Raw genomic sequence first — 16654 nt, 5'->3', positions numbered from 1 at the left:
CAGAATTTTCTTCAGCTTAATGCAGATAAGACAGAAGTGATTATATTTGGCCCCAAAAATCAAAGGTCAAAGATCAGTGCTCATCTTAACTCCATGTCACTGACAACAACAAATAAAGCCAGAAATCTTGGTGTAATTATTGATTCTGACTTTAATTTTAACAACCATTTAACGCTCCTTACCAAATCAGCCTACTACCACCTGAAAAATATAACCAGAATTAAGGGATGTCTGTCCAAAGAAGACATGGAAAAACTTATCCATGCATTCATTTTCAGTAGGTTGGACTATTGTAATGGAGTCTTTACTGGCCTAAACAAAAAAACAATTAGGCAATACAGCTGATTCAAAATGCTGCTGCACGAGTCCTTACAAACGCCAGAAAAATAGACCATATCACTCCAGTCCTCAGATCACTACATTGGCTTCCTCTGAGTCAAAGAATAGACTTTGTCTACAAAGCATTAAATGGTCTTGGACCAAAATATATTCTAGATCTATTAACCCCATATGAAGTATCCAAAGCTCTCAGGTCATCAGGGGCAGGCCTATTGTGTGTTCCTAGAATCAGAACCAAACAAAGTGAAGCAGCTTTCAGTTATTATGCTCCTCACCTGTGGAACATTCTCCCTGCACACCTGAGGTCTGCACCAACTGTCAGCTCATTTAAATCAGGGTTGAAAACATTATTATTTGCTATAGCTTTTACTTAAAGTAAAAATGTCTGCTCAATGATTTTAATCATTCTAAATGCTAAATTATTGTCTTTTACTGGCTTCTGTTTTTAATTTTCCTTTAAATGTATTTTTATCTTTATTTTTATATTCTCTTCTTTCTTTCTTTCTTTCTTTCTTTCTTTCTTTCTTTCTTTCTTTCTTTCTTTCTTTCTTTCTTTCTTTCAAATGTATGATTTGAATGTATTTTTATGCTTCTGTAAAGCACTTTGAATTGCCTGGTGTATGAATTGTGCTGTACAAATAAATTTGCCTTGCCTTGCTTTTGTTCGGTTATTAGCAAGCTTTACATAACATTCAACTCATTTGCCAAATGCTTTTGTCCAATATCCGAGTGTGCGTTGTACTTGGGTTTTAGCTCCAGAATCCTACCTTTTTTGCAATTTAAATGAAGTTATGTGACAGAGACTTGTGTGTTTTTTCACGTATGTGTCTTCACTGAGTCGAGGGTCTTAGATTGGAGTATCCAGTTCTACACTACTCCCACAATCATTTGTCACCTCAACCACAGATGTGAAATCTGTTACTAATGCTGGTCTGAATGTGGCTCTTCATTCATTTTGGCTGAAGATGATAACTGTTAAGTGTATTGGACCTGGTAAATTGACTCAGTGAGTCATATTAAAAGTGTGGATGAGTGAATGTTTTTTACTAAGTGGCATACACTAATTGTTAGAAGGAGCGTGTGCAACCCAGTGGGGCTGACTCGAAATCCTCCCTACTTTTACAACTGTGTCACTAGATTTGGCACCCTTTCAGACCCCTTTAGAGACTTCAAACATGAGCCTGGCAACAAATCTAGCAACTTTTTGGCCAAACAAGAAGTACAGTCCTTTGAGGAGAGTAGCCTACTGCTCAGTGAATCTGCAGACATCCTGCTTGCTGTGGCTGAGGCTCAGCTGTGTCCTGTGATTGTGAAAGAGCAGCACATAATGTAGGCTAGCCTAGTTTTGTTTGTAGCTGAAAGAAGGTTTTTCCTTCTTCTCTTTTTATACTTTGCATATGTTCTCAACCAGCATGTTATCACAGTTGTCCACTTACTGTAGAGTTCATCTTATTGCAGTATTTGTATAATTCAGTGGGTGACATTAGGGATAATGTTCATAGGTTTTTCAGAAATTATAAATTACAACAGTGATTCATTGCTATGAACATTTTTCCACCATCTCTGCTCTACAGACCTTATGTTGATGAAAAAGGTGTCTGGGGTAGTAACTGGGACGACTGAAATGGTGCCGTATTCTTATTATTATTCTTTGAGCCCAGTGAGCAACACAGTCATGGTATTTATTTTTTACATGGTTTCTCATGTCTAGGCATGCTAATTTTATTTACATAGCACATTTCATTAAAAGTAAACTCAATGTAATGTATGTATTCAATGCATGTCAAACATCCAATCGCTCACTTTTGACCAGGAGCTGCCTGAATTGTATTTCACTGAAATTAATGGTCAAATTAATGAAATTAATTTGGTAATGCTGCTGAATATTTATCATTTTTAACAGCAGAAGATAAAAGTACTACATGTTTGCTAGCAAACAATTGTAGAGCGTCTCTGTTATGATGAGGTGGTGACATAAACAGCCCTTGCATTGAATATTTACATGGAGTTTCAGCAGTGGATGCTGTGAATGCATAATTAGCCTGCTACTATCACAAACGACCACAAGAGGGCAGATGCCGCCCACAAGTAGAGCCAGTCAGCGAGGAAACGAAGATGCTGCACCTGTGAGCTGAAAGCAGCTTTGAAAGACAACTGAATTAACTAAATGTAAAATTTTCTTGCGGTGTGTTGATGGAGGACGTTGGAGACCCTTCTCATCTTGCACCCTGTCCTAGAGGCCTGTGTAATGTTGGCTGAAGCAGATCAGCACCATGGACAGAGACACATCTCAGTTCAGAACGATGGACAGCGCCTGACCGGGACTCGGCAGCACGGAGCTTATTTCTTACTGTTCAGAACAGTGATAAGATGAATCTGTGTTAGCTCACATATCAGACCATGTGGTAGGCCTGTGGAGTTGATGGGAGGATGAATAATAACAACCGGGGTTGATAATAACGTCATGGTGATTATTTACACTGCGTTGACCTACCAAGCCAAAGAGAAACATGTAAACTCTATTTCCTGTCCTGATGAAACAGATATTGAGGTGAATGTTGTACTTTGGGCTTGTACAGCAGCTTTTTCTGTTTCTTTTTTTTTTTTTTTCTTCATATGGTGGTCATACACCCTTGCAGGACATGTCACATAATAGCCAGCTCCATGCCGGTTTGAAGCCACAGCCTGTCTACTCATGCTCGCCTAGAGCAGATGAGACAGGACAGGACAGTTCAAGGAGATGGAGCTATCTGGGGTTTCCTCAAAGAGGAGGGGGTGTAGGGGAAGCAGGAAGATTTCGCAATCATTCGCCCACTACAACGAGGATGGCGTCACTACACTGCGCGTACGTCAGACAGGGGGTAAAAGGGGAGGGGGTGGTAGTTAACCCCTTCCTGAAGCTGTTAATCAGCTCAGTGAAACATGGGGAAAACGTGGAATGTCCAGCGACGGCAGTGTTAGCACTTTAGTGTGTAGACTCTCGCCTTGTCTGTCTCTAATTGGCCCAGTAGAAACAGCATGACCTGATGGAATGTTCGATATTCTACCCGAGGGAAATCGTGATTCAATCTGAGGTCATCCTCTGCTCTGATTGGCTGAGGCACGTTCGATGCAGTCAGTACACCGTAAACTCACGAGCTCGTGACTGCACAGCGTTGAATTTCAATTACGTAAATACGCAAAGCTCTCGGCGTGGAAAAAATAGATCCACTAACAAGAACCCGTCTCGTATTATTAACATATTTTAAATTATTAAAATAATTATGTCAATTGACTTTATACTTTTTACAAAGCATCAGTGAGCATCCCCAGCTGGTCCCAAAAAGAAGGAAAGCGAAACAAATCAATAATGTAAAAAGAAAATCAATATATGGCGTAGCCTTATATGCTTATATGCTTAATACCGAATCAACTCACCCCTATCCCTTACACAAAATGGTATCACCCTCAGATCGCGCTCTTATTACAGTTCCACGCATTTGGCACGCCACACAGGAGAGAGATGAATGGTTCTGAAGGTCCTCCACCTCGTCAGAGTCTTTAGTCTGCTCTGTAAGACAACACTCAATGAGCTAATTGGCTAATTCGGGGCAGGTGAAAAAAATACACTAAATGGCATCACACTTACTAAAGATGGTAGTTCCATATGTTTATGAAAGCCGATGAAAGTTGTCCCAGTTTTCAGTAGAATACGAGATGGGAAAATCCAGGAGAGCCCATCAGTCAAACTGGTTAAAAAAAAGTTAGTTCTAGCATGATTTCGTTTATTAAATGTTTGCAAATGGAAGAAAATAAGAAAATAACTGCACACAAACTGCCTAAAAAAAGGAGTCAATTTCATAATAACAGAAAAGCGGCATGAGGAGGTGGTTCAGCTCATTTTACTTGCTGTACCAGATGACATCTGGGGTGATCAATAAGTGGAGGGAGCCAGTGATGGTAGAGAGAGAGAGAGAGAGAGAGAGAGAGAGAGAGAGAGAGAGAGAGAGAGAGAGAGAGAGAGAGGAGGGGTGGGGGGCGGAGGGGGGACATGATAGTCTCAGCCGCACTGAGAAGGGGGCCGTCCCTGTTGGTGGAGATCAGCCCGAGGAAGGCCCACCTAGTGATCGTTTAAAAATATCTCCCGTTTAGACGATAGTTTGTGTCGACTGTGCGACTCAATCATAAGGGGACACGTTGACGTCTATTTGTAAATAGGTAAGGACTCTTTTTTTTCTTGCATTCCTTTATTGTTGTCATTTTATTTTATTTTATTTTATTTAGCATATAGAGGTCACCACCGTTTGAGGACCATGCATGTGAGCGTCGTCATTGGAAGGCATTGGCTCACACCGTGACTACAGTTAATTAAAGCTTCTAAACAGCGGAACGGAAATGCTGTTGCTCACCATATCAAAATATTATTAGTTTGTGTCTTTAAGATAATGCAAAGGCGGAGAGATTGAGACAGGCACGGATGCAAGCGTGAGAAATGGTCGACATCGTAAATGCGGTTTAATTGATGGGTTGACCTGCAGCATCAAGGATGGGACTGTGGAGGATTGGTGTCTGATGTAGGAATATAAGTCGAGCTGTTAGCCCGCAGCCATGTCTGCTTTATTCAAATGTTTCCCAGCGCGTGATCCGACTAACTCAGATTACATCCACATGATTCCACGTTCAAACCACGATGTGTTCAGATATCAGTGTGGATCGTGCCTCCCTTCCCCCAGCAACGTTGTGAAGCTCTTGCAACATGCCACCTTCTAGTATAATATGCTGTGCAGTCCGTGAAGAAGGCCTGCGCCTTTATCCCATGCGCAGACAGTCCTGTCATCTCGCTGCCACTGAGTGTAGCATTACAGCGAGCAATAATTAATGAGCGCCCCCACAATTAACCATTTCATTGAAATCTTTGTGCCTTTGAATATTTCATGCTTTGACGAGGATGTGAAAAGGGGCTTTGAATGCATGAGTGAACAGAGGGTTTTACTACAGCCTGATGGCTGCAGCTGTCAGCATCTACCACAGGAGGCGGTGCCGCCTTCTTTTACCATAATGTATGGTCGTCTAATACACTCAGATCCATAGAGGTTTGTGGAAATCCATGGAAACATAATTACTACAGCTGCTTTTTTAAAATAATACGTGATAAGCCATGTCATTTGTGCATACCAATAAGATCAAATTCATGTGTACACTGACAGTGACTGACAGCAGTGATGGTCCATCTCTCCACAGCAGCTCGGCCAAGATGGATGTGTTTATGAAGGGTTTGTCTAAAGCGAAAGAGGGGATGGCTGTGGCCGCAGAGAAGACCAAGGAAGGAGTTGCGGTGGCGGCGGAAAAGACTAAAGAAGGAGTTATGTTTGTAGGTAAGACGATCACAAATGTCTGTCTGCGGGATATTTTACATGCAAATCATACACAGGCCCATTGAGACTGATAATGTTGCTGCTATATGCAGGAGCAGCAACAAATCAGCAGGGAGAATATTTTATGATGTGGGTCATGCAGCATTCCCATATGACCTGGAACAAATGGTTAAATTATACAATAACTTCCCTCATAAGCACCATAGACAGCAGATTCCTGCTATATATGAATGAATCAGCAGGCTGTATGTACTGCTCGCTTTTCCACCTCTTTGTTCACCCATCATGATACAGTTAGATGACAATATGACACCCCCGTGGTTTCTTCTGTACAAGTGCAGTTAATTAATTGGACTGAATGTGTGATGTAAGTTGAAATGACTGATATTTTAAAGAGCACACCATGATAAGTACTGAATGAATGCACACTCTCTGTGAATTCAGGGTAGTTTATTACAGCAGCGGTCATTCATTAAATCAGTCAGCCAGCTGTTGCGCAATATCTTTGTTTTACTTATGCAGACTGATGCAGTATTTAAATAATCAGCAATTTTACCCTTTGTGTCAAAAGGAACATCCAGTATTTAGTCCTGTAAATATCAGTAGTTTTGAAAAGGACACACTGGGATAAGGAGCTCTTTGATGAACATGATGTGATATGAAGCTTTGAATGTCCTTCTGCCCTCTCGCCTGACTTGACTGGGCCACAGGCAGGAGATGGGAACAGGGGTGGGGGTGGGGCAGCAGGATGGTGGGAGCAGCTCTTGCCACATGTCTGTGCATTGGACGGCAGCAGATTGTAAAACAGTCTCAGCCCGCGGTCACCTCCTAGAGACAAACAGTCTGAAGGCTTTTGTCCTTTACAGTGCAGCTTCATTTGTAATGGATACCAGTAGAGATATCTGCACAGACTAGTGCTTCTGTCTCATGATTTTAAAGTGCAGTTGTCATATATGTGCGTTGGATTATCGGCCCAGTCTGTTTTACTTGCTTTAGATCGTTATTTGAATAAACACCTGTGACATAGAGGCAGATGGACACCTGCAAAAGGTTAGCAGCTGGGCAAAGGTACAATACAAACTGACACTGTGTCAGTCTCTTTGATCATCTTGTGTTCAAAATGAAACATTAGAAAAGACCAACTGTCATCATATTCCAGTTTTAAGCTTCACTTGTGAAGGCAGTGATATGAATAATTTAATTATCTGTGTTGCTGGGCAGTAATTCCAGTTTATTCTTTAATGGCATCAAATCAGTATGAAATAATGTATTTTTAACGTCATGATAACTAAAGCTAACCAGTTCAGATGTCATAGAAATAAATCCCAATACCAATAAAACAAAATGACATCGACCATATTTCACAGAACCTAATCTGAGTCTAAGGCTGCAACTGCTGATTATTTTCCTTGGTGATTGAACTAAATATTATTTTCTTGATTATCCAATGAATCATTTCATCTGTAAAATGGCAGAAAATAATGAAAAACGCTCATCACAAATTTCCTCAGAGTCCACTGTGTCATCCTCAGACAGCTTGTTTGCTGCTTGTCAACAGTCCAAAACCCAAAGATTTACAGCACTCAGTTACATAAGATAAAGAAATGCAGAAAATTCTCACCGTTCAGAGGCTGGAAGAAGGTTATATTTGGTATTTTTGCTTGAAAAACGCCATGTACCACCCTAAGTGTACTGAACATTGCATCTTTTATTATATTTTATGTGATTTAATGTATTTCACCAAGTGTTTATCTATACTGACAAACATCCTCATGTTGTTTGTGATGAATAATTTCTTCCATATTGGCCAGCTCTGCTTGTTAGTCCACAGTTGGTCTGTTAGGGATGAAAGGGGGAGGGCTACATGACTCAAGGGACTCAGAGCTGGACACAGGCCGTGGAACCTGCCAGCCATTACAGATATTTATTTTGTCAGTTGTTGAGCTGTTGCCAGAGAGCCTAAATTTCCAGTGACACCCCTGCTGGTACGTCTGCAGTCACCAGCTCGGACCATTGAACCAGTGACAGTATGTTTTGAGTGCATGCAAGAGACGCCGGGTTTTCCAGGAGAAGCTGTCAGATAAGTCCACATTTATATGGAATCCAATTACCCTACATATTTAGCACCGTGTCCCTGCCTTCATCACCGGAGCCAAACATGTCAGGCTGCAATCAAAACACGTGCAGACTCGCCTCGCCTTTTGCAGCCAAAGGAGCAATTTTGTGGCAACTCTGTGCTTCTGCGTGCTGCTTGTTGAACATGGTGGTGCCCTAGAAAGCTGCATATGATTTGCTTGAAGGCCCCTCTTGGAGGAGGGGTAAGAGTGATCTGATAGGTCTGTGGCCCACCTTTTGACAGCTGCTGCTGCAGACCGCCCACCCAGCTGAGCTGAGCAGTCAGCCTGAGTAAGGAAAGAGAGAGAGGCGGAAATGAGAAAACCCTGCTGTCCTAGATGCCATTTAATGTCACAGCTAATTCACTCATCTCATTCATAGAGCCTCCATGTACCCTGCGATGACAGGGTGGGGTATTTATACAGTGCTACTTTAAAAGCAGCTTTGTAACTTTTGTTAACCCTTGCAGTCACACTATAACAGTCTCAGTATTTATTGTATCAGCCCCTTTCTACTGTAGATTTACACAATTATCGCTGCTAACATTCGTTAAACCATGGCTACAGTCTGACACTGCTTTATGAAATCATATGCTATGATGCGAATATATATTAGCAATGCTTAGATCACAATAATCTAATATATTCATGGGAGTTTAGATATCCAGTGATCTTTATATTGCGTATCTTTTTGTCCTCAAACATTGATACCACTGCAAGTAAAACATAGGAGTTGCCAGCTTGGAAAAGAGTCACATCCAAAAAGACTCATTCTGGTATTTTTCAGCTATTTTATAACCACTAAGGTGACTTAAGCACACAATATGTAACATTTCCACCTTAAAATGTCTAAAATTGACTAGACCTGTGTTATATATCTTGTTGAGTTGCCTACTTATATAATCCCAAGTGTTTCCAACAGTGTTCAAACCCAGAAAAATCTGTAATTTTATTCAAGGCAACAGCTTCATTTGGTCACCTGTCAGTGGAAACAGGAGAAACACAAGATGAAGAGTCAGAGGAAGAGGGAAGAAGCCAGCGAACGTGACTGAACTTAACGTGAATAAAACTTTAATACATTAGCTCGTCCATAGACATTTCTGAGTCACATCACATAGATATTCATCAGCAATGGTGGTGAGGACAACAACTCCCATGATCCAATGCTACTTCATGACATCATTAAAATCTTTTGTTTTCACTGTTTTGATTGAGAGGCCGTTAGCAGAAGAAATTGCATACGTGCAGTTAATTCCTTTTCCTTTTTTTGTTTTTTCTTCCTTTTTATTGAATAAGCTTCAAACGCATTTCTCAAAAAATGATCACTAAATCAATTTTTATGTTTTTATTTTGTTTTCTTGGAAACAAAATTTTGCCATTTGTTCTTTCTGGAGAACAACAACCTTTAAAGTCTTTCGCAGTTATTGATATTTCTAAATTGTTACCCACAGCCATCATCCATTTATGTTACTGTGGACGTAGTGCAGTAGCTGCGCTTTCTTAAATGGATGCATCTTCTTAGATGTATGTTGCTTTGAGGCTCACCCTTTGTAAGAACGGTACTGTACTTCATCATCATTTCAGCTTTTAAAGGCCCTCAGGGACGAATAAGGCACGTGACTGCTGCACAGTAGAGAGGATGACAAGGCTCAAGTGGTCAGGACCAGTGGGCACACAGTAGATTGCCAAAATAGCTCAGTGGCGTACAGTGTAGATGGATGAGATCTGCCAAAGGACAGAGGGCAAAGGTCATCTGCCAAAGACAAACTGGTTTAGCATTACATGAAAACTATTGATTGCTTGGGACTGGACAAAGGTGATCATGTTCGTTACATTTCACAGTTTATCATGCTTTTTATCGTGCTGTATCTTTAAATAAAGACAGCTCTTTGTCATGTCAGGATACTGTAATGATAGTGTTTCATGATTTATGCTGTCAGATAAAAAGCATTTGACCTGATCAATGTGGTAAAAGTCGCTCAGAAATGGTGCATTAACAAAATACAAGGCAGCCTAAAATTCCCTCTGAATGAATGACAGCAGTGATTCAGTATTACAGTTTCAGGCAAGTGTAAAGTTCTCGCATCTGCACACACGCAAAAGAAATTCATCTTGACGTGGAAAACTTATTCACAAAAACACCTTTTCTAACAAATTTCTTTTTTTTTTTTGTTAATTCAGGTAGCAAGGCCAAAGACAGCGTGGGTACAGGTGAGTCCAACCTGAACATCATCACAGTAGCAGCATGAAGCTTCATTTCATTACAGTGACACTTACTCCTGACTGGAAAGTGGTACATTCATTACGGTGAAGGGAGGTTTCTCTGAGTGTCCATTATCTCCACTAATCAATTGAGAAACTAAGCATCATGTGCAGGCTTTTAATCTGCCTGCTGAATCTTCAGGGATAATGTTACATGTGTGTGTGTGTGTGTCCATGATTTTGTGTGTATCCGTAGTGGCTGAGAAGACCACCGGAGCCGTTGGGAACATCGTTGCAGCCACTGGTCTGGTGAAAAAGGACGAGTTCCCAGCTGACATGAACGTACGTACGCCATTACAGTCTCCATCAGCTCCCTGCAAGCACGCATAGTGAAGAGTAACACACCTTTAACTGTGAAATCTCATCAGAGGTGATTGACTTTTAGTCCCTAGTATGAGTCAAGCCCCAAAAATGCTGGATCCTACATTTCCCATCATGCATGACATCATGAGGGTTATTTTTTCAGACTCCCTCCAGAGCCACCTGTTATCACCGGCTCAGAGGTTCTCCTTGTGACAAGTTAATAAAACAAAGTTTGTAGAGTGCCCCTTTAATGGCATGAAATGACTCCAAAAGCTGCCTTGTACATGCGTGGTAACAATGCAAAATGGACTGTTGTTCTTCATTGGGCCTATTTGTGCCTGAGAACATGTGAAAGAAAGAAAGAAACCTCAGTTTCAGATCCAAGGCTCACTTACAGTTGGCAACTTGCTCTAAGTTGTGTTCATTAAAGTCTGGGCAGGATTGTAGCTGAGCCAGATTTATGAAGCGGGAGTAAACACAGGCTGATGAATCTGCATGTCACTCTGAGCCAAAGTTACTGGTCTGCATTTCATCTGTCTCACTCCTCTGCTGTCAGCGCTGACTTTTACTGTACTTAAATTTCTTCCACCAGAGGAAACATGATCTTTTTTTTCTTTTTTTTGAGAAAAAGCAGAATAAGTATACCTGTGTCTTGAAGTTAAACATGTTTCTCAACTCTGCAAAATGGAACTTGTTAAACTCCTGATTGACAGCATTTTTAGAGTTAAAGTGGAGAAAAAAAATGCGCTTTCATTGAGGCTTTGTTTTCCGCTTGTTTTATTGGAGGAAGCTTGAGGGTTTCCAAGGATAGACAGTGGTTCTGCACACTCAGTCTGTAGCAGCCTCAGTCCACAGCCTGTTTCGCTGTTCGATCTCTGTGGGACTATCAGCTCTCCTCAACACACAGCTGTTCTATTCTTGTCCCCTGAACCCCTGAAGACCTCTGCTAATGTCACCGCTCTATGTCTCCACTCACATCAGTTTATTCACACTGTGATGATGAGCTTCTGTGAGATGGGAGGAGAGAGGTGGAGTGTATTTGACTTTCCACGGACATAGAACGTGGAAAAATGAAAGAGCCAAGCTGTAAAATAAGATTCGAGTGCTGCACGTTTTATGCACAGGCTGTTTTTTCGCTGTCAGCATGTCGACATTTCGTCTGTCTCGCTGAGACTGTCAGTGAAACAGGGAGGTCCCGGTGTTGTCCTAAGCCTTCATCCCTCAGACTTGGACCCTCTCCACTGACTCACTAATCTAGTAAATCTGACAGCCTGCTCTAATAGGCTTCTTGAAGGCACTATCTGAGTGCTAAAACTACTCATTTCAACACCCTGACAACAGGCTGTTAAACTGTTGACATGTGACATGTGCAGCACTATGTTTTGTTCAGTTCCAGCTTGTGCTGGGCTGCACGTCCACTGCGTTTAATTAGATAAAATATTTTAGGAAGAATACCTAAAATAGTCCTTCTCCACTCAAGAATATGTTTTTTCTTCCTGTTCCTGAGCAGAATGATGTCCTTTGACAATAGAAGGCTGTTTTCACATTGATCTGCTGAAAGTGGGAAGTTTCTCTGTGCTCATTGAAAACCCATTTTTAAACAGGCGGGGCTACGAGCATCATTTGTGACATCACAAAAAGTTTTGACTCCAACCCTGGTCCAATATTCAAATTACATAAGTATGATGTGGAAACATGAAGCCTCTAGTGTAGGAGAGTATTAGGAGACCTCTCCTGTGAATCAGTTAAACCTTTGAAATGACACGTGTTTGCATAATCATTGATTCTGATTTTTTTTAATGAGGAAGAAAAAGCAGATGTCATTTTAAGGATTTTAACAAGATAGCACAGCCCTTTTTTGAAAACCATATCAGAAACACATTGTTAGTCAAAGTGCAGTGTTTTATAAACATCTTGAAACCTGTCTGGAGGGGTCTTTAAAAAACTGTTATTTAACATAATCTGTGTAAAACGCTCGTGCTACGTGGCCTGAACATGAGGTTTCTCTGGTGCTTGAGTCTCGACTGAATTCAAATGTGTGACGAATGAGACACAAAACATATCTTCCTCTTGTGTTCTAATCACATAAACAGCCTTTTTCATATTCACTTTTTCTCAGGCAGTGATCTGCCTGATTAGACGTGTCTCTGTGGTGCTTTCCCTTTGTAGCCTGTAAGGCCGTGCTAATCATGTTGGTGGGCTTAAAGCAATAACACCAGGTTGATACAGTAGACAGGATTATGGTCTGTTCTCTGACCTAATTGACTTGATTAGTGCTGGGTTTAAAAATAAATGTGTGGTGACCCACTAGCTTTGTTTCCAGGGCTCATAGTAGCAGGTGCAGCAATGATGGAGCACTGTCCTGTGCTTCAGGAAGCGCTCAGAAGGAGACACAGTGGTTAAGGCTCACAGTGTCAATATGTTAACTTATTAGATTTTCAGTGTTAACTAAAATATAAGATTGGCAACTTTCTATGTCATTGAGACCCACAAAAAGACCAAAATCAGTGAATCAACCCTACTAACAAGCTTTTATCCAAAGCCTGGAAGTTCTTGTTTGTATGTGCCTCCACTGTTGTCCAGAAAAAGGCTAAAAACATGTCATTGAGTCACATTTTTGCCTTTCTCGGCAGGTTCCTTTATTGCAATTAACGCAGGCAACTATAGTTTACTTTAAATGGACCCACAAGCACCGCCCTGCTGCTGTAAATACTCTGTAGAATACCAAATGTGTATTGGTTTGCGGCTGAAAGTCGACATCTTGAAAGATTCATGTCTTTAGATGAAACCGTTGTGCTTTGGGCTGAGTGTTACACACTGGAGGGGTGGAGAGAAGGACTGAGAGACAGACTAATGCATTGTTGGTTTTGGTTTTTGTAGCCCCAGTTGTCGCCTCTTATCTGTTAGCGTTACACTGGAATCACAGAGCTAAGCATCCAGTTCTCAGAACAATAAATACCCAGAGGACGAGGTTAAGAGTCGACAGCCGCAGCAGCCCTGAGAGGCTGTACTCAGGCTCAGCTGTGTGTGTTTGTGGTAAATGTCAACATCATGTGTATGCTAACATGCTCACAGTGAGAATGCTAACTTATGTTAAATGGGGGTACAGCATCTTAGTTTAGTAAGTTAGCACTAATTACAGACTACAGCTCAGGCTATAGTATAATATTGGACAAATTTAAAGTTTGACCTGATGATGCTGCTGTCTGAAAAGCTATTACAATTCATCCTGTGGGGACCATTAATGTCTGCACCACATTTCAGGGCAATGCGCCCAGTAGTTGGATGAATTAATATTCTCCTTGCATGATAAGAAAATTTTTTTGTGTCCTAATCCAAACTAAAATGGTAGCTGGAAAAGACAGACATCTTCACTCAAACTTAAAGATTTCCATCACATATATTTTTGTATATTTATCTTACCTCCTATTATTTTATTTTTTCATTCAAAAAAAAGCATTAATATGTTTCTTGTGTTGTGCAATCAAGGATCAGAAACTAGCATCATAACTGGAGAAGGTTAAAAATCTTTGTTATTGTGCAATAGACAAAATCATTTCATGCAAATGTTCTGAGAGTCTTTGAGAGTCAGAACAGAGCGTTAAGCACTGTTAAACCACCTCAGCATTTTATTTTTTCCAAAAATCATACTTATTCATATGTATTTGTTACTGCAGATCTTTTCCTCATCTTTCTGTCTGTCTCCCCTCTCTGTCTCTGCAGCCTGAGGAGTATGGGCAGGAGGCCATGGAGGGCCAGGGAGAGGCAATGCTGGAGCCAGAAGGAGAGACATATGATGAGACCCAGCAGGTAATCAGCCTACACCACACAAAGCGCATACATGTGTCAGCATGTCTCTGTGATTTGATTGTGAATAGCTTTTTCTACGCTTTGTGCAAAGCCTGTAAAAGAAAACTAAACTGTGAAGCTGCGGACTGCGGTCAGGGATGCGTCCATTCACTTACAGTAGATGCAGGCTCATCAGTATTCACCAGCTCTGCATGGTTACACACTTTAGCTGTATTGCATTTCAATAGCACTCCACACTTGCCCTCCACTTCTGTCCCACACAAACACTACAGCTCATGTTGAGGTAATTCTCCTTTTTCCGCAAATGAAAACAGAGGGCTTAACAATTGCCACATAGCTAGTACAGTGAATATAGCACCACCTACCTACACTGAGCTCTGTGTGTGTGTGTGTGTGTGTGTGTGTGTGTGTGTGTGTGTGTGTGTGTGTGTGTGTGTGTGTGTGTGTGTGTGTGTGTGTGTGTGTGTGTGCGTGTGCGTGTGCGTGCGTGTGCCTAGTGGAAGGATGCTAGTCTGACACAGATGGTTATTTTTGGAATTTGGCTGTCAGGGGCGAGACAAAGTGTGCAGAACCTTTTACTTTGAAAGCAGAGTTTAAATAGGTGAGAGTAAATAAAAAATATCACACAGTGTCCACACTAGAATATAAAATGATTTAAAGTACTGCACCACTTATGTTTTTAGAAACCTATTATATTCTCATGGAATATTGAAATATTCACAATCAGCTTCATTTGGAGGACATTTAATGTGAGATTTAACATGATCTCTAATAATGTTCAGTTTATTCAGTGCATTTGGTGGGATTTTCTTTTCATTCCCGCTTAAGGCCTCCATCAGTGGATTATTGCAGTAATCAGTTAAAGGAGTAAAATGGAGATATTCCCTGAGATGCAAATGAAAAGTGAATTTCTCAGAGGCACCAGCTTGTATCATCCATGCCCTCCTCCATCTCTCTCTCCTACTCCTCTGCATTTCTTTCCCCTCCCCCATCCCTTGCTACACCAGCGATGTGCAAGCTCTGTCTGAATGGGTGTGGTGATGACGCTCTCTGCCTCCATGCATTGTGGGTAATGTCAGGGTCTCCCTGCATTGCTGTAAATATGGAGTCTGAGTGCTGCACAGTGAACCAAGCCTTCCCAGAGAGGATTTGGAGATAAAAATCCATCTCATCTAGTCTCTCTCTCTTCGTGAATACGTCACATGGCGTAAGACTGTTGCACATTCCTGAAGGCTATTTTCTATTTTTTTTTTTTTTAAATTGATCGTGTGCACGGAGGAGGCGTGTGCTGGGTTATAAGGATCCTGGGACTGTGCTCACGACGCGTCCTTGAAGCTGGTGTAGGCTCGTGCTGCCCTCTGCAGGCTGCAGAGAGACACTGAACCAGCAGAGGAGCTCACAGCTGTGACGTCATTACCTTCAGCCGAGAGCGAACATGTGCACTCTGTCATACATATTCTTCTGCTTTAAGTTGAATTTCATGCGATGAAGTTTTAATTAAACTCTTGAATTTAGCTCGGAGCTTCTCTGTGCTGCAGATTTGACCTGCCACCTCTTAAAGCTGCTTCTTCTCTTCCCAGGAGAGCCAGGACTACGAGCCAGAAGCGTAAAAGCATCAGTCCGAGCCACCATCCAACCAGCAGCACAATAATATTTCTAATAATAAAAAGGACAAATGCTGAAACTATTACAATTATACCCCTGTTGCAAAAAAAATCACAAAACAACAACAAAAAATCATTCCCACTGAAAAATGTTCTTCCTTCAAGACAAATCTTTTATTATTATATATTGTAAATGTCATGTTATTAATGTAATGTGTTGGGTGTAGGTATTTATTGAGATGTAGGATTTGTCCTCTCGGTCTCATTTCCTTGATTCCCTCCCAATGAAATGAGACAAGAGCCTGGGCTTGTGACTTTGTACTTGTGTGTATCTGTATTTAGAAACGTGCAATAGATGTTCATCATCTTCCAATGAGACATTGGGAGTGGAAAAAATAAATATGTCCGGTTGCAAGCAGATACGGAAACAATAATATCCTCTTAAGTGTCGACAATGCCTGTTTGTTGGTTCTTTATTTTTGCATTTCTTTGGAAATTTCTTTGAACATTTTTGAAGTAAGAGTTTTTTACATTGTATCTTTATAGTTGCTTGTGAAATCATTCCAGTAAATTATCTGTTAGAAATACAGAGTATACATGTTTGTGTGTGTGTGCGCGTGTTTGTGTGTACTGAAGATTTTAACAAGTTAAAGTCAATATATTATGTCTTGAAATCATAATGGTTGTCATATCAAAATGTGCTTTAAATTGCAGGACTTGTCAATATAAAGGTTTATGTGTTAAGCCAGACATACATTCCTCTGTAAATAAAAAGTAAAAAAAGAAACCATTCGTTAGTGTTGTTTGATCATGTTTAAAATCACACATTAGACTTTAAACCTCTTGTAATTCTGATTTTTCTGTCTGT

At 40.9% G+C, this 16654-nt stretch overlaps 1 protein-coding gene across 2 annotated transcripts; it reads left to right on the top strand.

Moving 5' to 3' along the window:
• Positions 1-4320: 4320 nt before the first annotated feature.
• On the top strand, positions 4321-16573 carry sncb (synuclein, beta). Of its 2 annotated transcripts, none has more exons than XM_070962555.1 (6): positions 4321-4536; positions 5560-5693; positions 9989-10018; positions 10266-10351; positions 14096-14182; positions 15763-16573. In XM_070962555.1, exons 2-6 carry the CDS (start codon positions 5573-5575, stop codon positions 15790-15792), a joined length of 354 nt encoding a protein of 117 aa, XP_070818656.1. In that variant the 5' UTR covers positions 4321-4536; positions 5560-5572; the 3' UTR covers positions 15793-16573. The 2 variants fall into 2 exon arrangements, with proteins under 2 accessions (XP_070818656.1, XP_070818657.1); XM_070962556.1 differs by having other exon boundaries at positions 4378-4536; positions 5563-5693.
• The last annotated feature ends 81 nt before the right edge of the window (positions 16574-16654 follow it).

This window comes from Chaetodon trifascialis, chromosome 5, assembly GCF_039877785.1.
Source record: "Chaetodon trifascialis isolate fChaTrf1 chromosome 5, fChaTrf1.hap1, whole genome shotgun sequence".
NCBI lineage: Eukaryota > Metazoa > Chordata > Actinopteri > Chaetodontiformes > Chaetodontidae > Chaetodon > Chaetodon trifascialis.
The sequence above is the reverse complement of the archived record's forward strand: the minus strand, read 5'-3'. Positions and strand labels throughout refer to the sequence as shown.